The sequence below is a fragment of the Rhinoraja longicauda genome, chromosome 25 (assembly GCF_053455715.1).
Source record: "Rhinoraja longicauda isolate Sanriku21f chromosome 25, sRhiLon1.1, whole genome shotgun sequence".
In the NCBI taxonomy this organism is placed as follows: domain Eukaryota; kingdom Metazoa; phylum Chordata; class Chondrichthyes; order Rajiformes; family Arhynchobatidae; genus Rhinoraja; species Rhinoraja longicauda.
The window spans coordinates 22,741,766-22,763,955 of record NC_135977.1 but is presented as its reverse complement, the minus strand read 5'-3'; the positions used below and the strand labels follow the sequence as shown (position 1 = coordinate 22,763,955).

General features: G+C 37.7%; 1 protein-coding gene across 1 annotated transcript in view; it reads left to right on the top strand.

The window, feature by feature from the left end:
* The window catches only part of clip1a (CAP-GLY domain containing linker protein 1a), a 139,281-nt gene that overhangs the window by 86,073 nt on the left and 31,018 nt on the right, over positions 1-22,190 (top strand). The window contains 4 exon segments of the mRNA XM_078421673.1: positions 963-1,100; positions 4,564-4,670; positions 13,905-14,025; positions 21,265-21,317. Of these exon segments, the coding sequence (XP_078277799.1) occupies positions 963-1,100; positions 4,564-4,670; positions 13,905-14,025; positions 21,265-21,317 (419 nt within the window).

Genomic DNA, 22,190 nt, shown 5'->3' with positions numbered 1-22,190 from the left:
ACTATTTACGGAGAACCAAAGCAATGTCTCAATATTATTCACAAGCACTGCTATACCTCAATGTAGTGACTTGAAATTTCTTTACTCTGTTCAATATTTCCTAAGATTTTGCTAAACCTGAAATGCTTCACAACAGCAAACTGCTCTAATCATAGATAGGAAGCAAAGGAATAGAGGCTTATTATTTCATTCTCGCTTATAACTCCTATTCACCATTCAGTGACTTTTGGTTAATGGTGAATGTAGTTGAGAGAATGTATGCAGCAGGTTATGGGCAGATGTGATTTCTTCCTTGTGCTTGTGGTTGGATAGATGTAAATGTTTGGCATCACTGTTCCTAATTGAAGATTGACCATTTGATAACACACCAGACTGGTGCCAGGGTCATTGGACATGTTCTCGAGTACGAGTCCCTGTGGTTCTGAAGAAAGCTGGCAGATGAGGGGTTTAATGCATTAAAATATGTAAATGTATCATTAAAATGTTAAATTATACTTTGAATTTAAACTGTCCAAATGAATATCTAATATACAGTTAATGTTTTTATTTCACAAGATGAGTTGGCAAGTTGGCAGGTTTTTCATGTCTGAGAATCTTATGGTTACCCCCACGTTAATTATTGTAATTCAACAAGAATCAGTGGCATGTTTGGCATGAAGCTGGATCTAGCACGTTAGAAATCTAATTATTTAACTGTACAGAGCTCCTGCAGAATTTTATCAAGGAAACTAACATTCAATGTGATCATATGGGATGTGAAAGCCTAATTTCACAGAAAAACATTTTGTTTAAAATTAATTAATTTTGCATGAAAACTTTCAACCATCTGTTTTTCCAAAGTTATCTGCACAACCTTAATTAATTTGCGCCGTCTACGTTTAAATTCATTTTGGGAATTTTTGTGTCACATGTCTCATTGAAACTTTAACTACTTCATTCACACGAGATAATTTTATTTTTAGGCTTCGAGAAAAGCTGAAGAGTCTGAGCAGTCATTAGAGAAGGTTATGAAGGAGAAACATATATTGGACCAACAGAAGGATAAAAGTTTGGCAGAATTGGAAGAGTCCAAATTAAAGAACCAGACGCTTGAAAATGAGGTAACGACCAGTTCATTGCTATTTTCTCTGTAGGCTCCAGAACTTTAAACAATATGGTTTCTAAAGTATTGCTCTGAAGCACTGAAATGATTGTAAAGAATGGGTGAAAAATAGAGTGGATGATGTCTCAGTTGTATTGATGCATGAACAAAAATTTGGGTGTTTAGCTCCATCAATCTGTTCTGTTAAATCAGCTGTATACTAACTCCATATCATTGCCTCTGATTTATCCCTGACAGTTTTGATAACCAAATATGTTAATGGTCTCAGAATTAAAGATAACAGAGCACCATTTGTTTATTTATGGAAGATGATTGCAAATTTATAACATCATGAAAAAGCTGCAAATTCTAAAAATTGCATGGAAACTGAAAATACCCAGCAAGTTAGATAGAGAAGCAGTAATGTTGTAGGTCAGTTACTTTTAAGTTCTGATGAAAGGTCATTGCCTGAAACATAAAACCTCTCCCTCTACATGTATGTCTTGCTTTTTGTTCTCTAACCTCATTCCTGAAAAGCTCCAATTAAATGTATATCCCGATCATTTTGTTTAAACAAATAAAAAATGGTATGCACTTCCTGCATGTTACATTAAGCATTACATTTCCCTTTCCTTGCTGCACTAATAAATGCCTTGAGTAACAAATTACAATTTGCATTTATGCACTTCTTAATATCATAAAATGTTCCAAGGTGCTTCAGAGAAATATATTCAGACTGAGGTTGACAGAGTCAAATGGGGAGATATTGGGACCAGAGATCAAAAGCGTTCACTTTCCCCGGTGCGGGACGAATAAAGGAATATATTATTAAAACCCCTGTCCCACTTAGGCGATTTTTTTAGGCGACTACAGGCGACTAGGCTGTCGCCACATGGTCGCCAGGGTTTCACCTATATGGTCGTGAGTAGTCTCCAAAGAGTCGTAGCATCTTTCTGGTCGCCGCTGGATTTTCAGAACGTTGAAAAAAATTCGGTGACAGTGGGATTGACGCCAATGAGCGTAGTTTGACGTCTCCTGATGTAGGTGCTGTCGTAAGTTGTCGCCAGGTGACATTGGTTGTCGCCGGTGCTGACTTTGGTGAATTCTATTGGCGACTACCTATGTCAACCTACGTCAACCGGTGACAGGTACCGGCATCAAAATCAGAGGCCAAAATGATGTGAATTATCTTCAGTTGTCGCCAACATAGCTTGTCGCGGGTGGACGTGGGTTGACTTCGGTTGTCGCCTGTGTGGTCGTAGGTTGTCGTAGGTGCGGTCATAGGTGGACGTCCTACTCGGAACGATTGGGTCGCCGGTTGTCGGTAGCTTGCCGTAGCTTGTCGTCGACTAGGTGGTAGGTTGTTGGAGCTTGTCTTAGACATTGTCGTAGGGGGGTCCAGTCGTCGTTTTTTTGGCGACCTGCTGCGACTATGACAGTCGCCTAAAAAATCGCCTAAGTGGGACAGGCCCTTTAGGCATCAAACTAGGGGATGATCTTCTAGTTCAGGGCCTGAAACACTGAAGACCAGTGCGACCATCATTCAAAGAATGCAGATGTTGCACAAGAGACCAGAACTGCAGTGCAAAGCTCTCAATATACTGTGGTAAACTGCTGAGACGGGGAAGAAGAAGACTATGATTTGCACTTAAGGATAACAATTTTACACCTTTAATATTATCTCTGTCTCTTGCCATTAACAATCCCTACTTCAAGATTTTGTCATCGCTTTCTAATCTTCACCTAAATCATTCTGGGTTTCTGAGTCAGACTCATAATATGTAACCTTTTTGTGATTTCAGCTTGAACCATGGCCAAAATAGAGCGTAATTGTGGCTTTATTGGGGTTTGGTTGTCAAACAAACTTTGTCAGAAGCTCTGTTGGGATGGGAAACCAATTGCTCTCTTTCTGCTCTTATCTCTTCCTGTCTGTGTACAGACAGGACATCTGTTGAACCTGTGTGTACCTGTTGAACTCCACATCAGCAGCAAATTACATAACCATTGTAGTTTCTCCCGTCTGCCACAAATAAAATGAGTGGTAAAAGACTAGAGTTTCACTTTTGACAGCAAGATGCTCTGTTAATTTAGTTTTTTTTAATAATACCAATATTGAGACTGCAAATGCTGGAATATAGAGCACAAAAACAAACTACTGGAGGAACTCAGTGGGTCGAGCAACATCTGTAGGAACAGTGGGGAGATGGAATTGTCAAAATTTCAAGTTGAGACATTGCAGTCCTAATATTTTACACCCTTTACACCCACAGATACAGTTTGACCCACTGAGTTTTTTTGCAGCAATATTTGCAATCTTATATATTTTTTTTAAAACTGCTTGATATTCTGAAGAGTTACACACCACTCAATACAAATCAGCAAAATACTATATTTGTGTTGAGTTACTGTGGTTCTTATTTTGCATAGTATTGGTACGTAGCTTATAGCCATTTCAAAATGAAGTGTGCAATATCAGTGTTGCAATATGCTGCTTTCAGCACAAGAAAGGTAAATTTATTTTGGTTAAAAAAAAGTAATGTCTTACTGAAATGACATAGTAACTCTTTATATAGATAAAACATATGGTGGAAGAGACAGATTATTAATAGATTGTTCAGACAAACTTTTTGGGGTTGTTTACTGGAACATATTAAATAATTTGAAATAATGTTGAGAATTTGAGTTCACAGAGCTTTAGATTATATCATTTGTGCATAAAAGCTGATTTGTTACAGGCAAAGATGCAGGAAACTAGTACTTGGACAGCTGGTTGGAGGCAGTACAACAAAATCTTTGTTATGCAACTGAGCATGTGACAGATGATGGCAGTGAGCATTCAGGTTCAATATCCAAGGCATGTAGTACATCATATCTTCAGAATAATTTTTCAAGGAAGAAATTATCTTCATCACCAGTAATGGATATCAGAGCTTTGCAGGATAATTATTCACCATATTACTTCTCTGTACAGCTTAAGGTATGATTTTTAAAGAACAGATGATTCTCCATTTCTGTTTTGTATCAAAAGCCCAGTGAACAGTTATGGTGTATTCTGGTAATGATTAATGTGTGTGATGAATGACTTTTTTTAGCAATCAAGATAAAATGTGCATTTTTCAGAAGATCTTTGTTGGGTTTGCTACATTTGAATGTTCCCGGGCTGGTAGTTATTGTAATTTTTTAATTATTTTAATTTTAATATTTGCAGCATTTAGCCGTGGTCGCAAAACCTAGTGCTAATGGAGTATGCGTGTAAAGAGGTATTAATCTTTTTGTGTAATGTAAATACTGTGTTTCTTTACTGAGAGCTTTACAGTTTTGCGACACAGTTTAAATAATCGTCTTTCTAATTAACATTTTTTTGTTAACATGTTGGAGTAAAATCCATCTCTATTCCATGCAGTGAGAGATGTCACCTATTTTCTATTTTTTTAAATGATTATCATTTTTTCCAAAGCAAATATCTTTTTTTTCTTTATCAGCTGGAAGCTCTTAAGGACCAGAACAATAAAGGCCAAGAAGATTTGAACCATTCAAAACAGCAGCTGAGCTCAGAGAATAAGAGGATAGGAAGCCTTTGCAAAGAAATGTAAGTAATTGCACTTAATGTTCAAAATGACAGGGACATGCTGGTATAGATAGATTCTTTTTCTGCAATATTGTCATCATTTAACATAAGAATTAATTTCACGAATCTTCAGCTTTTCATATGTTACAGTGGAGGATTATTCATTTTGTTCCAATCACCTGTCTATGGAAATATTTGTGTGATAATGATATTGAAATAGTATTTTCTTTGGCGTCTCCATGTTTGGAATTTGAATGGTATCTCCTTTTGGTTTAAAAAAAGTTAATTGGTTGCGATTGGAGTTATTACTGTACTGAAACTAAATGACACGATTGTCTTTGCAACTTAGAATTAGAACTGAGGCTGCACAGCACCAGAGGCCAAGGTTCGATCTTGACCTCGGGTGCTGTATGTGTGAAGTTTGCACATTCTCCCTGTGACTGCATGGGTATTCTCAGGTGCTCCGGTTCCCCAAAGATGTGCGAGTTTGTAGAATAATTGGCCTCTGAAAATTGTCCAACTGTGCAGGGAGTAGTTGACTGGTTGATAACATAAAATTAGTGTGATCAGGTGATCCAATGATCGGCATGGACTCGGGCCAATGCACTTTTTTTCATGCTCTATTTATCAATCAATTCAATCAATCAATTTATTTATCCCACACATTTCACCAAATGCAATTTTTGTCCATTCCTCTTCCTTCCTTGAAGACATTAATTTCATGTGTGTTTAAAGAGTCTTGCATTGGCCATTTCATCTGCAAGTTCTTCTTTAACTAAATGAATACCTTGTACAGTTCATGTCCCCAGATGGGATTTGTTACTTAAATTTATATTGCACCTAATTTCTGAGTATGACTTTTGAATAAAAAGGAAAATAATGAATGAATTAGAGTTGTGGAGAGATACAGTATGGAAACAGGCCCCTCAAGCATCTGGGCCAAATAGTTTGATTTGTTCTGTCAAAATTTGGAATATTGAATCTTTGTCCTTCTCACATGTGCAGTGAATTTTCTTAATTTCAGAAATTATGACGACTCCTTGTTATGCTGTGCTTTTAACGTAGCTAAACCTCTCAGGGCTTTTTAACAAAATCAGAAGTATTTAAAAAATAGTATTGTCACCCCAAATCAGTTTATGCAAGAAAATAAGTTTAATCAAAGAGTGGAATTTTAAGGAGCATCTCACAAAAGGGGAAAGGGGTAGAGATTTAAGAAGGGAGTCCCAGTGCTAAGGTACAAAGAAGTTGGTAGCATCCTGGCTGGCATTGATGAAATAGTTATCTATTCGGTTAAATATGGTGTCAAAAATGGAGCACCGCAGAGATTGCAAGAGGATTAGGAAATTATATGGTCTTGATTTTGATGCTTCTTTCTGTGACACTTTTGCCTGCTCATTTCTGCCCCCCCCTCCTCCCTTCTCAATATGTCTTTTTCAAGATTCAAGATTCAAGATTCAAGATAGCTTTATTTGTCATCCAATATTGGACGAAATTCAGTCACCCACAGTCCAACAATAAAAGCATTAAATAGGCATTAAAATTACACAACCCCAAAAAACCCCCAAAACACAGTCCGCCCCAGCTTTCTCCCCTCTATGTCAGTCGGAAGACTGGTTCCAACCCGAAATGTCATCTACCCTTTATTCCCCATGGACGCTGCATGGCCTGCTGAGTTCTTTCAGCTCTTTGGTTTTTTTACTTTAGAAATAAGTACATTCCTTTTGGAAATAATTCATGTTAACATTGATGCCGATTGTCAGATGTATTTGGGGGAAAAAGTCCTTGAATGGTGTTTAATTAAAAAAAAAAATACATTTCCCATTTGCATTTTGTTTGTTGGTGCTTTGACAGAAACATGGAGGAACAGGGACATGTTTAAAAGGACACATTCCATGCGAATGTAATATCCTCTTTTGTCTTGTTTGCAAGCAATTTTTTGGATGCATCTTAATATGACAATAGAATATTTAAACAAAAAGATGGCCATGCAACTCATTTTATTGTATTGTGATATCTAATATCTCAGCATTTGGCTTTATAAATGTTTATTTTAGAAATAATTTGATTTTTCATAATTTATTTTGAATGCAAGAAAATCCTTGTTTATTATCTCGATAAACTACTGCTTGGGAATAATGTTTTACTATATTAATGTATGTTTCTATTCTTGATTTCTGTTGTATAATCTCTCATTGCAGCAAACATGTTTTGCATATTTTAATTAACATATTTTGTGAATGATAACATGAATCATTGCAATCTATCATTGATGATACATTGACAAACAGAGTTAATGTTGCAGAAAAAACTGCAAATATCTATTTCACTGTCAGCTGCATTCTGGCACAGCTGAAGACGTTGGATAGTCAGATGCAGATATTATTAGGATGCACCCCTCCCAACCCTTCCGAATTTGACGGAAAGTTTACGCTTTCTTATTTCATTTCCGCCATTCCAATTTTGCCTCACATTTTTCCGCAAAACAATCGGTAATTGCAATTTGCCAATTCGGCCTCTAGAGGTCGCTAGAGGTTCTGCAAGAAATCTCCCCCCCCCGCCCTGGAAGTCTCCCCGGAAATGTGGCACCTAGGCTGGGCAAGGCAACCAATCTCGACCTCATCGGGACTTCCATGGCCAATTAGTCAATTCGGTCGCTAGAGGTTCCGCGAGAAATCCCCCTGCCCTGGGTCTCCCCGAAAATGTGGCACCTAGGCTGGGCAAGGCAACCGATCTCTACCTCATCGGGACTTCCATAGCCGATCGGTGGGTTGAAGAATTTGCAACCTGCGGCCGGGGCTCTGGAACTCCAGCCCAGCTGGAGCCAGCACATCTATCCCCATAGTCGACTTCCTTGGCCAGCTGAGGAAACCAGTAAAGCTCTGGAACCAAGAGTGCCAGAAAATCAGTGGTGGAACTGTAAGGAGAAAATATTAAATTTAAGTGCAAGATTATATAACTATATTAACTAATTAAGATGGGGTTAAAATATAAAACACAGCAGAAAAGCCAATTGCCACCTTTTTGGGCTGATTATCAATTAATGTGCAAATTTACTTCAAGTTCTTCCGTATGCTTAGTCGAATCGCATATATCAACTCTTTCTTCATAACTTAGTCATACATTTTATGACCATTGCTTTATTAAATACCAAGAGAATTGGGATGTGTGAGGAAAAAGCAAAATAGAAAAAACAAAACAAAACAGTTTTTTCTTTGTGTTGCAAAAAGTATCTCTGTTCAATAACCTTTCTATAAATAGCAGAATATGCTCATGATAGGCCTGACATTGTACATGTAGTCCAAGAACTACAGACTGTTGGAAATAATAGTCGTTTTTCACACATGAATGTAGCGCATTTGGCATGCATACCTTTTTTGGCTGAAAAGTTGCATTACGTGCCATATTATGAATTTTGATGTAAAATTCTGAATTTTGAACATTGTGAATTTGTAAAATCAAATGTTGGGGGGTCTGAGGATGGATGCATTCTCTGTTAAAGTTGTCTTGCTGAATAGAGTTCATTGTTCAGCCATGAGTGAATTCAAATCTTCTTGTTAAAAAGTATGAAAGTACTGTGAACATTGCTGCCTTCCATTAATCTTTGAATGTTTGAGGATAAAAGGCAATGTTAACAGTTCACATAACCAAATCACAATGGCAGCAATGGTATATGGTCTAATGTAGAAGGGCAGGATGTCCAGGTGAGACAAAGGTTCACCTGCTCCTCCTCCAACCTCATCTATTGCATCTGCTGCTCTAGATGTCAACTTATTTACATCGGCGAAACCAAGCGCAGGCTCGGCGATCGCTTCGCTGAACATCTGCGCTCGGTCTGCATTAACCAAACTGATCTCCCGGTGGCCGAGCACTTCAACTCCCCCTCCCATTGCCAGTCTGACCTTTCTGTCATGGGCCTCCTCCAGTGCCATAGTGAGGCCCACCGGAAATTGGAGGAAGAGCACCTCGTATTTCGCCTGGGCAGTTTGCAGCCCAGTGGTATGAACATCGACTTCTCCAACTTTAGATATTCCTCTGTCCCTCCCGTCCCCTCCTCCTTCCCAGATCTCCCTCTATCTTCCTGTCTCCACCTATATCCTTCCTTTGTCCTGCCCCCCTGACATCAGTCTGAAGAAGGGTCTCGACCCGAAACGTCACCCATTCCTTCTCTCCCGAGATGCTGCCTGACCTGCTGAGTTACTCCAGCATTTTGTGAATAAATACCTTCAGGATGTCCATTTATGTTTGTTGCTGGTGATTCTCTGCAAAATTACTTTGTTCAACTCTGAACATGCTGGCACCTGTGTGACCATTAGTTAAATCATTTTTTTGCAGACATGATAACAGGGAGGCAAGTTGTTTCCCTCCTGGAGAAATAATGGAAATGGGACTGTATTCCACCAATGTTCATTGTTTCCAAAATATACAGTGTGACACTGAGCAGCCAAGGTCAAACATCTTTCTCCTCTTTAATTAAACAAATAAAACAGTGGACCACATTGTGAGATGAAGAGTAAAGGTGTAAGCTTTGTATCAACAATGAATATTCAGTGATATGCAATCCCTCTGTTTCATCCCTTTCAGGGAATTATTAATCCTAGTCAATGTACTGACTTCAGTTTTTCATGATGACGAAGATGTTACATTTTGGGATAGAAACTAGTTTCATGAATTCAATTGAATACTGATTGTATACATTTATATTTGTTTTATTGCCGATCTATGCTCTATGCTGCCTGAAATTTTGCTAGAACTGGATATCGATTACTTTCGATTCTGATTTTTAATTCTTACCCAATGCTGCAGAAGCATGGTGTTTCATGGTACGGTACTGTCCACCCATCATCCTTCTTGGACAATTTCTGTTCATCAGGATATGTTTAAAACACTTCATCCAATGTTAAACACTCTTTAGGTTTAAACTACACTTCTTGAGTGATTTATATTTAAACAAGGCACTTTTTACACCTGAGCATGCTGGCACCTGTACGTTCATGTGTGCACAAAATTACATTCATAAACAATGTAGCATCTCAGCCTTTACATGTTCAAAGCTTTTAGTATTTCCATGGGCATGCCAGGAGACTTGCATGTGTGTGTTCATGTATCAATGGCTTATGACTTGTCACTGACTTAGTATAAGGCCAAATATTAAAGTTCAAATGAACTATTTATATCTTTCACATTGTTTAATAGAGTCATAGTTTTAATCTCTGTGTGTGGCTTTAAATATTGGGTATATTGCACAGTAATAAATGCTTTGGATAGATTATGCATTCCCTATTCTTTGTTAATGGTTATGAAAATAAGGGGAAGTTTGCTTTATTTTATTGTTAAAAAAAAATTCAAATCTAGTTCTTCAGTAATTACAATTTGAAATGATTATATGGCTTTCTTCTGTAACTTAAAGTGACAATACACCATTAGCTAAAATAAATGGTAAGTACTTGTTATTAAATCACAAATTCATTTCACATTGTTCAACATCTATTGAAATGTAGTGTCCTTTGGTTTTACTTGCTCATCACTGAATTGCACTTTCACTTTGAGTTTTGATGAAATTTAGATGCTTAGAACCTTAAATACCTGATGCAATCATTGATTCAAATTATTCTGGCTAACTTTATCAATTGAAGCCAAAAAAAAAAGCAAATGCCAGAAGTCTGAAATAAAACAAATAGTTAGAGTCATTCAGCAGGTCACACAACATTTGTACAGAGGGGAAAAAAAACGTAGCATTAACCTGCTGAGAAATCCGGGGATTTTCTGTTTTTGTATCCGCCTAATTTTAGTTAGTTAGACTTTGTGGCCTTAATACAAACATTAAATTCTTAAATACATTACATTTAAAATTACATGAAATAGCTACAATTTTCCTATGATTGTAGCACACATTTATTTTTAACAAAGTTTTTTTGTTGTACACAGCCATGCTTACTTGGGTCATAAGCTTATCTCACTGAAATGCTGCTACCTAGAATCTAGAGACATGGTCATAAAGAGGCTTTATGCCTGAAACAGCTGGCATTGCTAAAGCCTTTCAAACCTGCCAATAAATCCCGGATTTATTGCAGCTTCAACATCCGAACAGTGCTGGTTCCAGTCAGAACCAGTGGCTGTGGACAGCACAATCTAACCCTTAGTAATAAAATGGTTTAAGAAATAAAGTTGCATTATAACTTATTTATTTTCCTTATCTGATTGCATGGGTATCTAATGCCTAAGTTGGTTATTGCTGTATTTTGTCAACTTGCAGTTATCCTAATTTTAAAAACAAACTTAATTTTATGGAATACCTTTTTAGGTGGAAAATGTTTTAGAACTTAAGCCCAAGAAGGAGATATTTAAGGAATGAACTAAAAAATGGCCAGAGGTTTTAAAGAGAGTGCTTCCTCAGTTGGCTCAGTTGTTGTGTGTGATTTAGAACAATATAAGCTGATTATGTGTAAATAATATAACAGATTTTTGATCTTGTGTTTAAAATTTGAACCTCGCTAGGCTAAATCTTGCTGGTAAATGCTGTTGGTTCTGTAAATTGAACCAAGTTTGATGCCTTGCATACATACCTATGCAGATGCCATGCACAATACCCCAATTGTTTTCTGGGCCTGTGTGTATACCGCTAATGCCTTTTTTTTTAGCTGGCATGTCGGCAATCTGGGTTGGTAAACCCATAAGCAATGCTTCCTTTCCCCATTTGATACATTGCCTCTGCTTGATCCACACCATACAGAATGAAGATTGTAAGCTTACACCTTCCCACAAGACATCATGCAACCCTATCCAAACTAGCACAAGTTGAGCAGAACCATGTTTCCACTTAAAATTATTGATCTGGAGTAACCAAAAGTGCTTTCAGCTTTATGATTTTTTTTTCACTTTGCTTGATGGGGGTTTTTGCCTAAAAATTGCAATGGTTTTGATATCTTCAGTCTTAAAGTAGAACTTTGTTTACAGTCTGTACTTTTCTCACACCTATCCTTCACTCTGAAGTGATCCCTTCTGATTTTCTCGGAACTATCCCCTCTATATTTCTGTTGATGTGCTTCTTAAAGGTGTTAATTCACAGGTAGATAGGGTGGTAAAGCAGGCATTTAGTACTTGGCTTTCATCAGTCAGTGTATTGAGTACAGAAGATGGGATGTTATGTTAGTTGTATAAGATCTTGGCAGAACTACATTTTGAGTATTGTGTTCAGTTTTTGTCACCCTGCTATAGGAAAGATGTCAGAGTGACAAGAAGACTTACAAGGTTGTTGCCAGGACTTGAGGGACTGAACTATAGGGAGAGGTTGGGCGAGCTAGGCCTTTATTTCTTGGAGCGCAGGAGGCCAAAGGGTAATCTTATCGAAGTGTATTAAATCATGAGGGATTGATAAATGAATGCAGAATCTTTTACCCGGGGTTGGGGAATCAAGAACCAAAGGACATAGGTTTAGATAGAGCTCTAGGGGCTAGTGGAATCAAGGGATATGGGGAGAAGGCAGACACGGGGCATTAATTGGGGACGATCAGCCATGATCACAATGAATGGCGGTGCTGGCTCGAAGGGCCGTATGGCCTCCTGCACCTATTTTCTATGTTTCTATGTTTAAGGTAAGAGGAGAAAGATTTAATTGGAACCTGACGGATGACATTTTTACTCAGAGGGTGGTGGGTATATGGAATGAGCTGCCAAAGGAGGTAGTTGAGGCAGGAACAATAACATTTAAAAGATACTTGGAAAGGTACATGGATAGAGAGGTTCAGAAGGATATGGCCCAAATGCAGGCAAATGGGACTAGTTTAGATAGGGTACCTTGGTCGGCATTGATGAGTTGGGCTGAACGACCTGTTTCAGTGCTATATGATTCTGAGTTTGTATCCACTGGATTGACTCTGTTTTCCACACTTAAGCATCCAAGATATCCTCCTATTTCTGGAGCTGACATCTTGACATGTGGGCCAGATTTTTGTTCAAAGATAGGTGAAAAGTTGGAGGATCTTCCTGCATTTTTTGCTTTAATTTCTGTTTTTCTATCTGTGGAGCTGGCAATTTTTTCTTAAATGTACGCAGATTTTTTTTTAGGTGTTTATAGCTCCTCCCTTTTGCCCCTCCAAGATGAGTGTCTTCAGGTACATGTTTATATTGCTGCATCACTTTGCAGACCTGGATTTCTATTGAGCACTTTGAGGCCATTAAGCCTGCTTTATTTGCAGTGTGGCTGCCACCCTCCATCTGAATTTCTGAATTCCAATGTTCTTGAAATATTTCTTGTTTTTATGTTGTTTTAATAAATACCATATATCTGATTTTTTTTGTTTTATAAATTCTGAAAGCTGTGTATTTTTGTCTTTACTTTCAGATTTGGGTTTTTCTTTTTAATATCTTATTCATTATTATTTGACGTGCAACGTTTAATATATTCTCTACCATTTTAAAAAAAAAGCTTTTTCAGTCTGTGCTCTTAATTTTTGCCAAATAGTTTCTGGCTTTTTGCCAGTTCTGTTCTCCACAAGCTCTTCAGTGCTCTGAAATGACTCATCCTCCTGCTCTACCATTTTCCACCACCTTCCCAACCAACTCTTCACGGAAGCTTTTTTTCTCCACCCACCTCTTTTCAGCAAATCTTTTGATGTCAGGAAATTACCACGTGAGGAGCAGTGGATATAGTACATTATTACCACCATTTTGTGTCATGGTGATTCAGTACACAAATCTGCTTGTACTAGAGGGAGAAAATTGTGTCTCTTAATGGTTTGGTTCATTAAGTAGTCTGTTTTAAAATGGGAATTCTGTACTGTGAGATGAATTATTCAAGCATGCAGCTTTTCAAACGTATTCTTCATGGTAATGTTGATGTTAGCCAAAATAAATACGCATGTTTTAAGTGAATATAGCCAGTGAAATTGATGTATATAAGCTTTTGCTAAAATTGTTGTTTTTACCTGTACGTTGCAGTGGATCAGTTTATTAGCAGCAAGGAACGAGTGAAGCTTGCAAAACAATTCTAAAAATATGACTGCTCCTGTTGTTGTTATTTAAGAACTTTGCATCTCCCTAGACATTTTAAGTTTTATCATTCTGAAACTCCTGGTTTAATTTTTGCATGATTTGTATTTTTAACAATGAACGCTTATTTTGCACATCTTGCATCAGATTAGCATATGTGACCTAGAAACATTTTAAAGATATGATGCTGATCCTCTCCCACTGCTTCTTTGCTTGACTCTCATCAGCAGTTACTATAGTAACCGTGCACTCACTTTGCCTTTGCAGACAGGAGCTGAAGCTGGCAGCAGCCCAGAAGTCCCAGCAGCTGGCAGCACTACATGAGGAAAACAGCAAACTGGCTAGTGTGCTGGGTAGGAGCAAAGACGAAGTCACCAGCCATCAGAAGGTATGCGATCAGGAAAGGCATTCGGATTTCTCTTCCTCACAACAATTAAGTACTTGTGCTTTCAGAATTTCAAACTGTATAATATCAGTATATGTTAAATTTTTATTTATTCATGTGGTATTTCATTTTGTGCAGCACAATTTACTTCAGCAAACCACATTTTATATGTAAATGTAATCACGGGGAGCACGTTGGCTAATTGTATTGTCATCAGTTTAGATATTTGGATGGCTGATCTAGTCAAAAACTTAACTTTTGGTCACCCAAAGCTTTGAAATTAGGATATCCATAACCACAGCCCCATTACAGCCTGTTACCCCTAGCAACATGCATGCATATGCATCTATTTACATAATTTAATTCAGTTTCTGTTCAAATGTGTTGAACATTTAAGTTCAATTATGCGCTAATTTCGTGAAGTTATGGATCTCCATTAAGAAATATTCGTGATTTTGATTCTCTAATTTTGACCTAGATTACCTCCTTAAGCAATATCTTTAAAATTCTCATTCCTGTTTTATAAACCTTCCCAAGCCTATCCTGCTCCATTCTATTTTGGAATCTCCTCCAGCCCTGCACTCTCTAAAATATCTGCACTCATTCACTGTTGGCCTCTTGACCACCCCTACACTTAATTGTTTGCCATTACTGATCTTGCCATAAAATCTGTATTTTTCTCCCTAGTTTGTTTTACCCCTTTAAATGTTCCAATCTTTCAAACTTTTTTAAACAACCTATTTGACCATCTAATCAATACCAGAAGCCTCTTCTGAGGCTTGGTTTTCAAATTTTGCTGGTAAATGCTTATGTAAGTGCCAATGGATTCATTATTACACAAATGTTCAATATAAATAGAAGTTTTAATCTTAAATTTAGGAGTCACAGTTTACTCTGCTGGATTATTGGTATATATTGTCCGTATTGACCAATGGAAGTGTGGTTGGTTAAAGGGGCTGATAGCTTGCAATCATCATTGAATTCCATTAAAAAAATTCAACCTGGAAATAAAAGTTAACACATGTTTTTATTTCATTGGGTTTAGAAGCTTCAATTTGTTGAAACTGTGGGGGGAAAAACAATTTATTTTTGAAACTGACTTTGAAAAATAGCCATAATGTTATGAGGGACCTCTAGGAGTAGTTGTACAGCACAGAAACATGCTCTTCAGTCCAACTCAACCATGGCGACCAAGATGCACCAACTAGGCTAGTCCATTTGCCTGCGTTTAGCCCATATCCTTCTAAAATTTTCTTATCCATGTAACGTTCTTTCTTTTGTATGTCAACTACAACAATCAAAAGTGGCAATTGGTGCTTCAGAGTACCGTAGTTGACGCTTTGCTGCAAATTTTGCCAGTTTCGTAGAACTACCCAGGGTGGACGATGAGGACGTAAAGCAGCTCCCACCCCTTCATGTAACTGTCCAAGTGTCTTTTAAATGCTGTTATAGTGCCTGCCTTAACTACCTCCTGTGGCAGCTCGTTCCATATACCCACCACCCTTTTAAAAAGTTCCTCCTCGGGTTCCTATTAAATCTTGCCCCTCTCAGGTTAAACCTATGTCCTCTAGTTCTTGATTCCCCTCCCATGGGTAAGACTCAGCTTACAGCCCAGCGGTATGAACATTGACTTCTCTAACTTTAGATAGCTTCTCTGTCCTTTTCTTTCCCTCCCCTTCCCAATTCTCCCACTATCTTCCTGACTCCACCTATATCCTTTCTTTGTCCCGCCCCCGCTGACATCCGTCTGAGGAAGGATCTCGACCCGAAACGTCACCCATTCCTTCTCTCCAGAGATGCTGCCTGACCCGCTGAGTTACTCCAGCCTTTTGTCATACCTGTGTAGTCACTCAATCTATTCCCTTCATGGTTTCATACACCTCTTTCAGATAAATAGGAAGGATATTAGCAGCACTCAAAAAAAAAAGCATAAGGTAAAAGTTAATGGTGGAGCATGGATGAGAAAAAGCGTTTTGGGTGGTGTCTGGAACTGGGTAAACCGTCATCATATGTAAACAATATTTGCATGTGTGTTTGAAGAGCTGTGGCCTGCAGGGTTACAGACCTAGTACATAACAGTGGAATTTTTTAATAGCTTTTTTAAATTATCTCACACGATGACTGAATGACCTACTTTTTTTGAGCTGTGAATTTTGTGACACAGCGATTTTGTGACATTTTGTGACATTTCTCTTGAGTAAAGCTTAATTTATACTTGAGCATTAAGTCATGATGGTACACAGTGTACTATAAGCATAACCCAACTAAAGATAGACACAAAAAGCTGGAGTACCTCAGCGGGACAGGCAGCTTCTCTGGAGAGAAGGAATGGGCGACGTTTCGGGTCGAGACCCTTCTGCAGACTGGTTATGGATAAGGGAAACGAGAGATATAAACGATGATGACGATAGAGACGACAATAACCCAACTAAATTAGTCGTCAAGGCAAAATGCTGGTTTTATCTTCAAGAATAGTATTTAAAATGTACCCACTATTCCAAATATTTTGTATTTCCCATCTGATATCACAAGTTTCACATAGATGGAGATTAAGCGTCAAAATATCCTCACGTATTTCGTTGTTTAGACTTGGTTTTATTGCTGAAATTTATAACAGAAAACCAAGGTTAAGTGACAAAATATCATGTTACAATATTTAACCTCTGAAATGCTGTGGATAGCTGTCCAACCCTAGAGTTAGAACAGCAGGCAGTGAGTTACTGAAAGATGCACTTGTCCTTGTTTTAAAAATGTATGCATTTGAGTTTTTACAAGGTACGTCCTACATTGTCCGATTATGGTCTGTTTTATTGAAGTCACTAAGTAGCCTTGAATAATCAAAAACTTTATTTTGTTGGACCATGATTTAAATGAGCTGAATTGAGGCATTTGGGATATTTTTAAATCTTTGGATGAAGCCTTTGTATTTTTGATCCATTGAGACATTTTGCTCATTGATCCAGGTCTCTACTGTTGCAGGTGCAATTTTCTTTTGGATGTGACAAATTTTCATGAAGATTAACAAATTCTTCTTCTTTCACAAATGTGATAATTTTAATATTTTAAAATACATATTTAAACATTCTAATTTAATAAAACTATTCCAAGTAAATTGTCCATACTAATGGCAGTATTTTTAAAAATTCCATAATACCAGATCAAATCCAGATCAGATTAGTTTATTGTCATATACATCACGGTGCAATGAAGTTCCTTGTTCATATGAAGCTCACATAGTAAACAGTGTACATGTGGTAATAAATACAACAATGAGGGCGGCATGGTGGCAGAGCAGTAAAGTTGCTGCCTTACAGCACTTACAGCGTCAGAGACCCAGGTTCGATTCTGGCTACGGGTGCTGTCTGTACGGAGTTTGAACGTTCTCCCTATGACTTGCATGGGTTTGCTCTGAGATCTTCGGTTTCCTCCTACACTCCAAATGTACAGGTTTGTAGGTTAATTGGCTTGGTATAATTGTAAATTGTCCTTGGTGTTAGGATAGTGCTAGTGGGCAGAGATTGCTGGTCAGCGTGGACTCGGTGGTCCGAAGGGCCTGTTTCCATGCTGTATCTCTAAACTAAGCAATGAGTACAAAACAACAGAACGAGTTAAGATTATAGGGCAACATCCAAGTGGTGCAAAAGAATAATGTACAATAATTGGATCACTGAATGTAATGGAGTTGAGAGTAAGAGTATGGCAGTCTCTCTGGGAATGGAGGGTGAAAGAGGAGATTGATTGAAGAATTGGATAGCAGTGGGGAAGGTGTTGTCAAGTCTTGGTGTCTGAGCTTTGAAGATCCTGTATCTTTTCCAAGAAGGTAGAAGGGAGAAAAGGGAATGGCCAGGGTTGCAAATGATATCCATTTGGTTTATCCATAATAATTCATTGTGTATTTACTTGCTGTGCCTATTCCTGTCAGAATATACACTACTTTGGCCTCTTAAATCCCAATTGTACTCTGATCAACCATTTAACCTGAAAGCCTGTTCTGACCCCTGGCCCACCATTATATAATTTCATTTTTGCACCCATACAGATGCTTTAATACCCAGGTGTGGTACATGTGCCACTCCTTGGGGACCTCTGGTTTATTGTTTTAACATTAGTTATAAGAACAAAGGTGAGCAAAATCCAGATGGGGTCGTAACGAGGACCCAGACAGTGGCAGCAAGACATCCTTGCTCCTATACTCAAATCCCCTTACAATTAGGGTCAACATACAATTTGCTTTCTGCTTGCATCACCTGTGTACCAGTTGCTGAAAGCAAACATTCAAGGACATCCAGGTCTTGTTGCATCTTCTCTCTTCCCAATCTATGACCTTGAAGATAAGAAGCCATCTTATTATTTTTAGAAAATTTAAATGGATGATGTACATTTACCCTCGTTAAACTGCACCTGTCATGCAATGCACCCAACTTGTCTAAATCATTCCTTTAAGTTTAATTTTCAGTTATTTACCATTTTGTGCAGAGCCACTGTAATCATTAATGTTTAAAAAATTGTGTTGTCATGCCAGGTTATTTATGTGAAAGTAGTGCAATGCCTTTGCAGCCTTGGTTTCGCCCCAAAGAGCTTTATATCCAATGTTCTCTTGAAAATTAGTCACTATTATAAAATAAAAACAGTGCACCTGAGCTGTAGATCACACAATGCCTGGGCCAATGAGCACTCAAGATCAGTGTAAATGTTGAAGATATAAATTCAGTTTTGTGAGGCAGGACCACACCAGGGTACAATGCAAAGTATTTTTTTGTTATTAAGTGGCAATTTCATATAAAAGCAGAATATTGCACACGAATGAACAGTATGTACAAAGCATTAGCATTACATTTTGAAGACAAAGACCTGCTTTTTAAAATTCCTAGAGAAAACTAAAACTTGTTAAAACATGTGTTCTTTATCAGAATCAATTTAGAATCAGAATCAATTTATTGGTCAAGTATGCACACATACAAGGAATTTGACTAGGCGGTTTGCTCGCACATGGTAAAAACACAATATACAGCAGATAATTAAAAAACCTAAAAATAAAAAAATGTAAAATTAAAGAGCAAGAGTAAAAGGGGGCAGCTTTGCTACATATTGCATGTGTAGATATCTAAAATGCATGTGGAGAGTTCATAAGTGTTTGGCTTACAGTCCAGAATGTGGTGGTGTAGTGCGGCTGTTAATTAGAGCTACCGCTCATGGGAAGAAGCTGTTTTTGTGTGTGGGTGTGGACGTTTTGATTGTCCAGAGTTGCCTCCCAGAAGGGAGGACATCAAAGAGTTTGTGGCCATGGTGAGAAGGGTGAGAGATTATCTTACCCACTCACTTCTTGGCCCATGCAGCATATAGTTGGTCGATGGGGGGGAAGGTTGCAGCCAATAATCTTCTCAGCTGAGCGAATAATGCGATGCAGCCTCCGGGTGTCATGTTTGGTGGCTGAGCTGAAACAGACTATGATGGAGGAGGTGAGGGCAGACTCTATGATGGCAGTGTAAAACTTGACCTTTGGTTATGTTTCCTCAGGTTATGTTTCCTCAGCTGCCGCAGGAAGTGCATCATCTGTGGGGCCTTTTGACTGTGGAGTCAATGGTGGCCTCCCATTTCAGGTCCCTGGAGATGATGGTTCCAAGGAACTTAAATGTCTCCACATTTGTGACTGTAGTGCTGTTGAGGATGAGTGGGGGGAGGGGAGGGAGAGCTCTCCTAAAGTCTACAATCAATTCCACTGCCTTAAGAGCATTGAGCGCCAGGTTATTGCGTTTGCACCATTGGACAACAATGCTTTGTCAATGTGATGCCTCTATAAAAAACACATATTTTAATAGCATTTCTTTTATTTAATAGTAGGCATGGACGCCATTGGTGTTGAACAAATTAGCACAATGGGAGTCAATACGTGGTGAAAATTTTAAACAATTTTAGTGCAAGCAACTGACAAGTTTGTCAGATTTCAAATAACAAGTACACTGCTGATTTCGGATTGAGATTGAGGGCAACTTTTATTTATTTAATTGAGGCTATTTGTAGAGCAGTGCAGTGTAAGCAGACTATTCAGATAAGAAGTGAACAGGGAAAATGTCATGTTTCAAAATTTCATGTTTCTGATGTTTTGGATGAGTTACCAACATCTTGACTTTTTCTGTTATTAAAATCCTGTGGCATTTTTCTTGATTTGTATTGACCAACATTCTTCAATCCTTCCTATCAAAAACAGATCAGTTGGTTATCCACGTTATAGTTGTTCCATGAATTCTGACCTTTCATTTTGGTTACTACCCTCCACCTCCAAACGTATAAAATGCTTCAAGAAATTTTGATACTATATAAAGTTACATAATACAATTGACATCTATATTAAATATATGTGTGTTTTTGCAATACTGTTCAGTTTAATTTAGAGATATAACGCAGAACCAGGCCCTTCGGCCCAGGGAATCCATGCCGACCATGGATACCCGCACACTAACACTATCCTACACACACTGGAGACAATTTGCAATTTTACCAAGCTAATTAGCCTACAAACTTGTATGTCCTTGGAGTGTGAGAGTGAACTGTAGCACCCGGAGAAAACCCACGAAGGTTAGGGAGAGAATGTACAAACTTTGTATGGGCCATTTATGCTTAATTCAGTTACGAATCTTCCAAACTTCTTTTCTTCATTAATTGGTTTTATTAAAGTAGCACAAATCAAAGAGATGGTATAGAAACTGCCATTACAAACTTCATACAAACATAGATGTCAGGGTTAAAGCCAACAACTCTACCGCTGCGCCACCGTGCAGCCCTGAGTTAGTGCAATTTAAAATGCTTGTAGTCCTAGCTGAATCCTAGAAATATTGCATCGGTTTCAAAAATATAACGTTAGGAGTTATTTAACATGTGTGTCCTTTTTATTCACATAATTGCAGTTTCATAGCAAAGCAAAGTGCAAGTTATATTTGAACTGTGGTTGATTTTTTATATTTTAGCTTGAAATTATTTCCAGTATCACTACATAGAATAAGTTCTTCTGTTTTGTTCATCTCTGTTTCACTTACAAGCCAAAATACATTTTTACAGACATAAACAGCAATACTCTTATGCCTTTTCTTGCACTTTGCTGTTGAAGAATTTAAGACAATAAACACTTTCATCACTGGTTTTGATTTTGTATGTTTATGTGTTTCTCTGGAGCTATACGGAGCCTGCTCTTCTTGAAGTTCTTTGGTAACTAAATATCAAGCTATGCTTTTTTTTAAATTTCAGCTCGAAGAGGAGCGATCTGCACTTAATAATCAGCTACTAGAAATGAAAAAGAGGTAAGCTCTCCACATTCTGTCACATAATATTTTTTTCCTGGAGAATCAGGAGGCTGTGTAAACAGATGAGCTAATCACATTGGCTGCTAAATAGTGTAGGAGTATTGTCAAATGTGAATGAAAGGCTGTCAGTGAAGTAAATTGTTTAAAAAAATGTCCCCTAAAAAAGTGCCTAATACATAAAGATTGACAGATGACTTATTCACTTTGTGCATACTATCTACTACTCAATGATCTCGGATCATTTTGTAAATATTAAAAATGATCAATTTAAACTAGAATAAGCTAATCTCAGCATTTTTAACTTGAATGAAGATGTCAGATATGACTTTTGGAGTTGTTGTATGAAGCATGATTTGTGGAAATGTTCTTAAATTTTGCAAAGTCCTGTGTTGAAGGGAGGTTTGTTAGTGCTCGGAACTGAACGTGTTTGTTCAATTATTGCTTGGGGGGGGGGGGGGAGGCAGAAGGCACATTGTTGGCTTAGTTTAGTAAAACTAAACTTGTTCACAATTTGATAGAAATTTATTTTAATAAAAATTGGGGCTTGATCAGTGCACAACTTGTTATTTTTATCGTAAGCATATTTTCAACATTTGCGCGATGATAGAATCTGTTGAAATAATTGAACTCTGTTTTAAATTTAACATGTGACCTCTTTACTTGTTATTTTAGAGCATTTGTGCAGTTGGCCTCATTTAAAAAAAAATGTGAAATAGTAATTGTTTTTCCTCATCGGAGATTAGCTTTAATATATAAATTGCAATTGAACTCTCCCATTGTAATATTTTCATGTTTTCAATAGCTGATTCCAAAAGTAAAGTAAATATTTAAAGTTATATACTACTGAACTAACCTAAGCATTCCAAAACA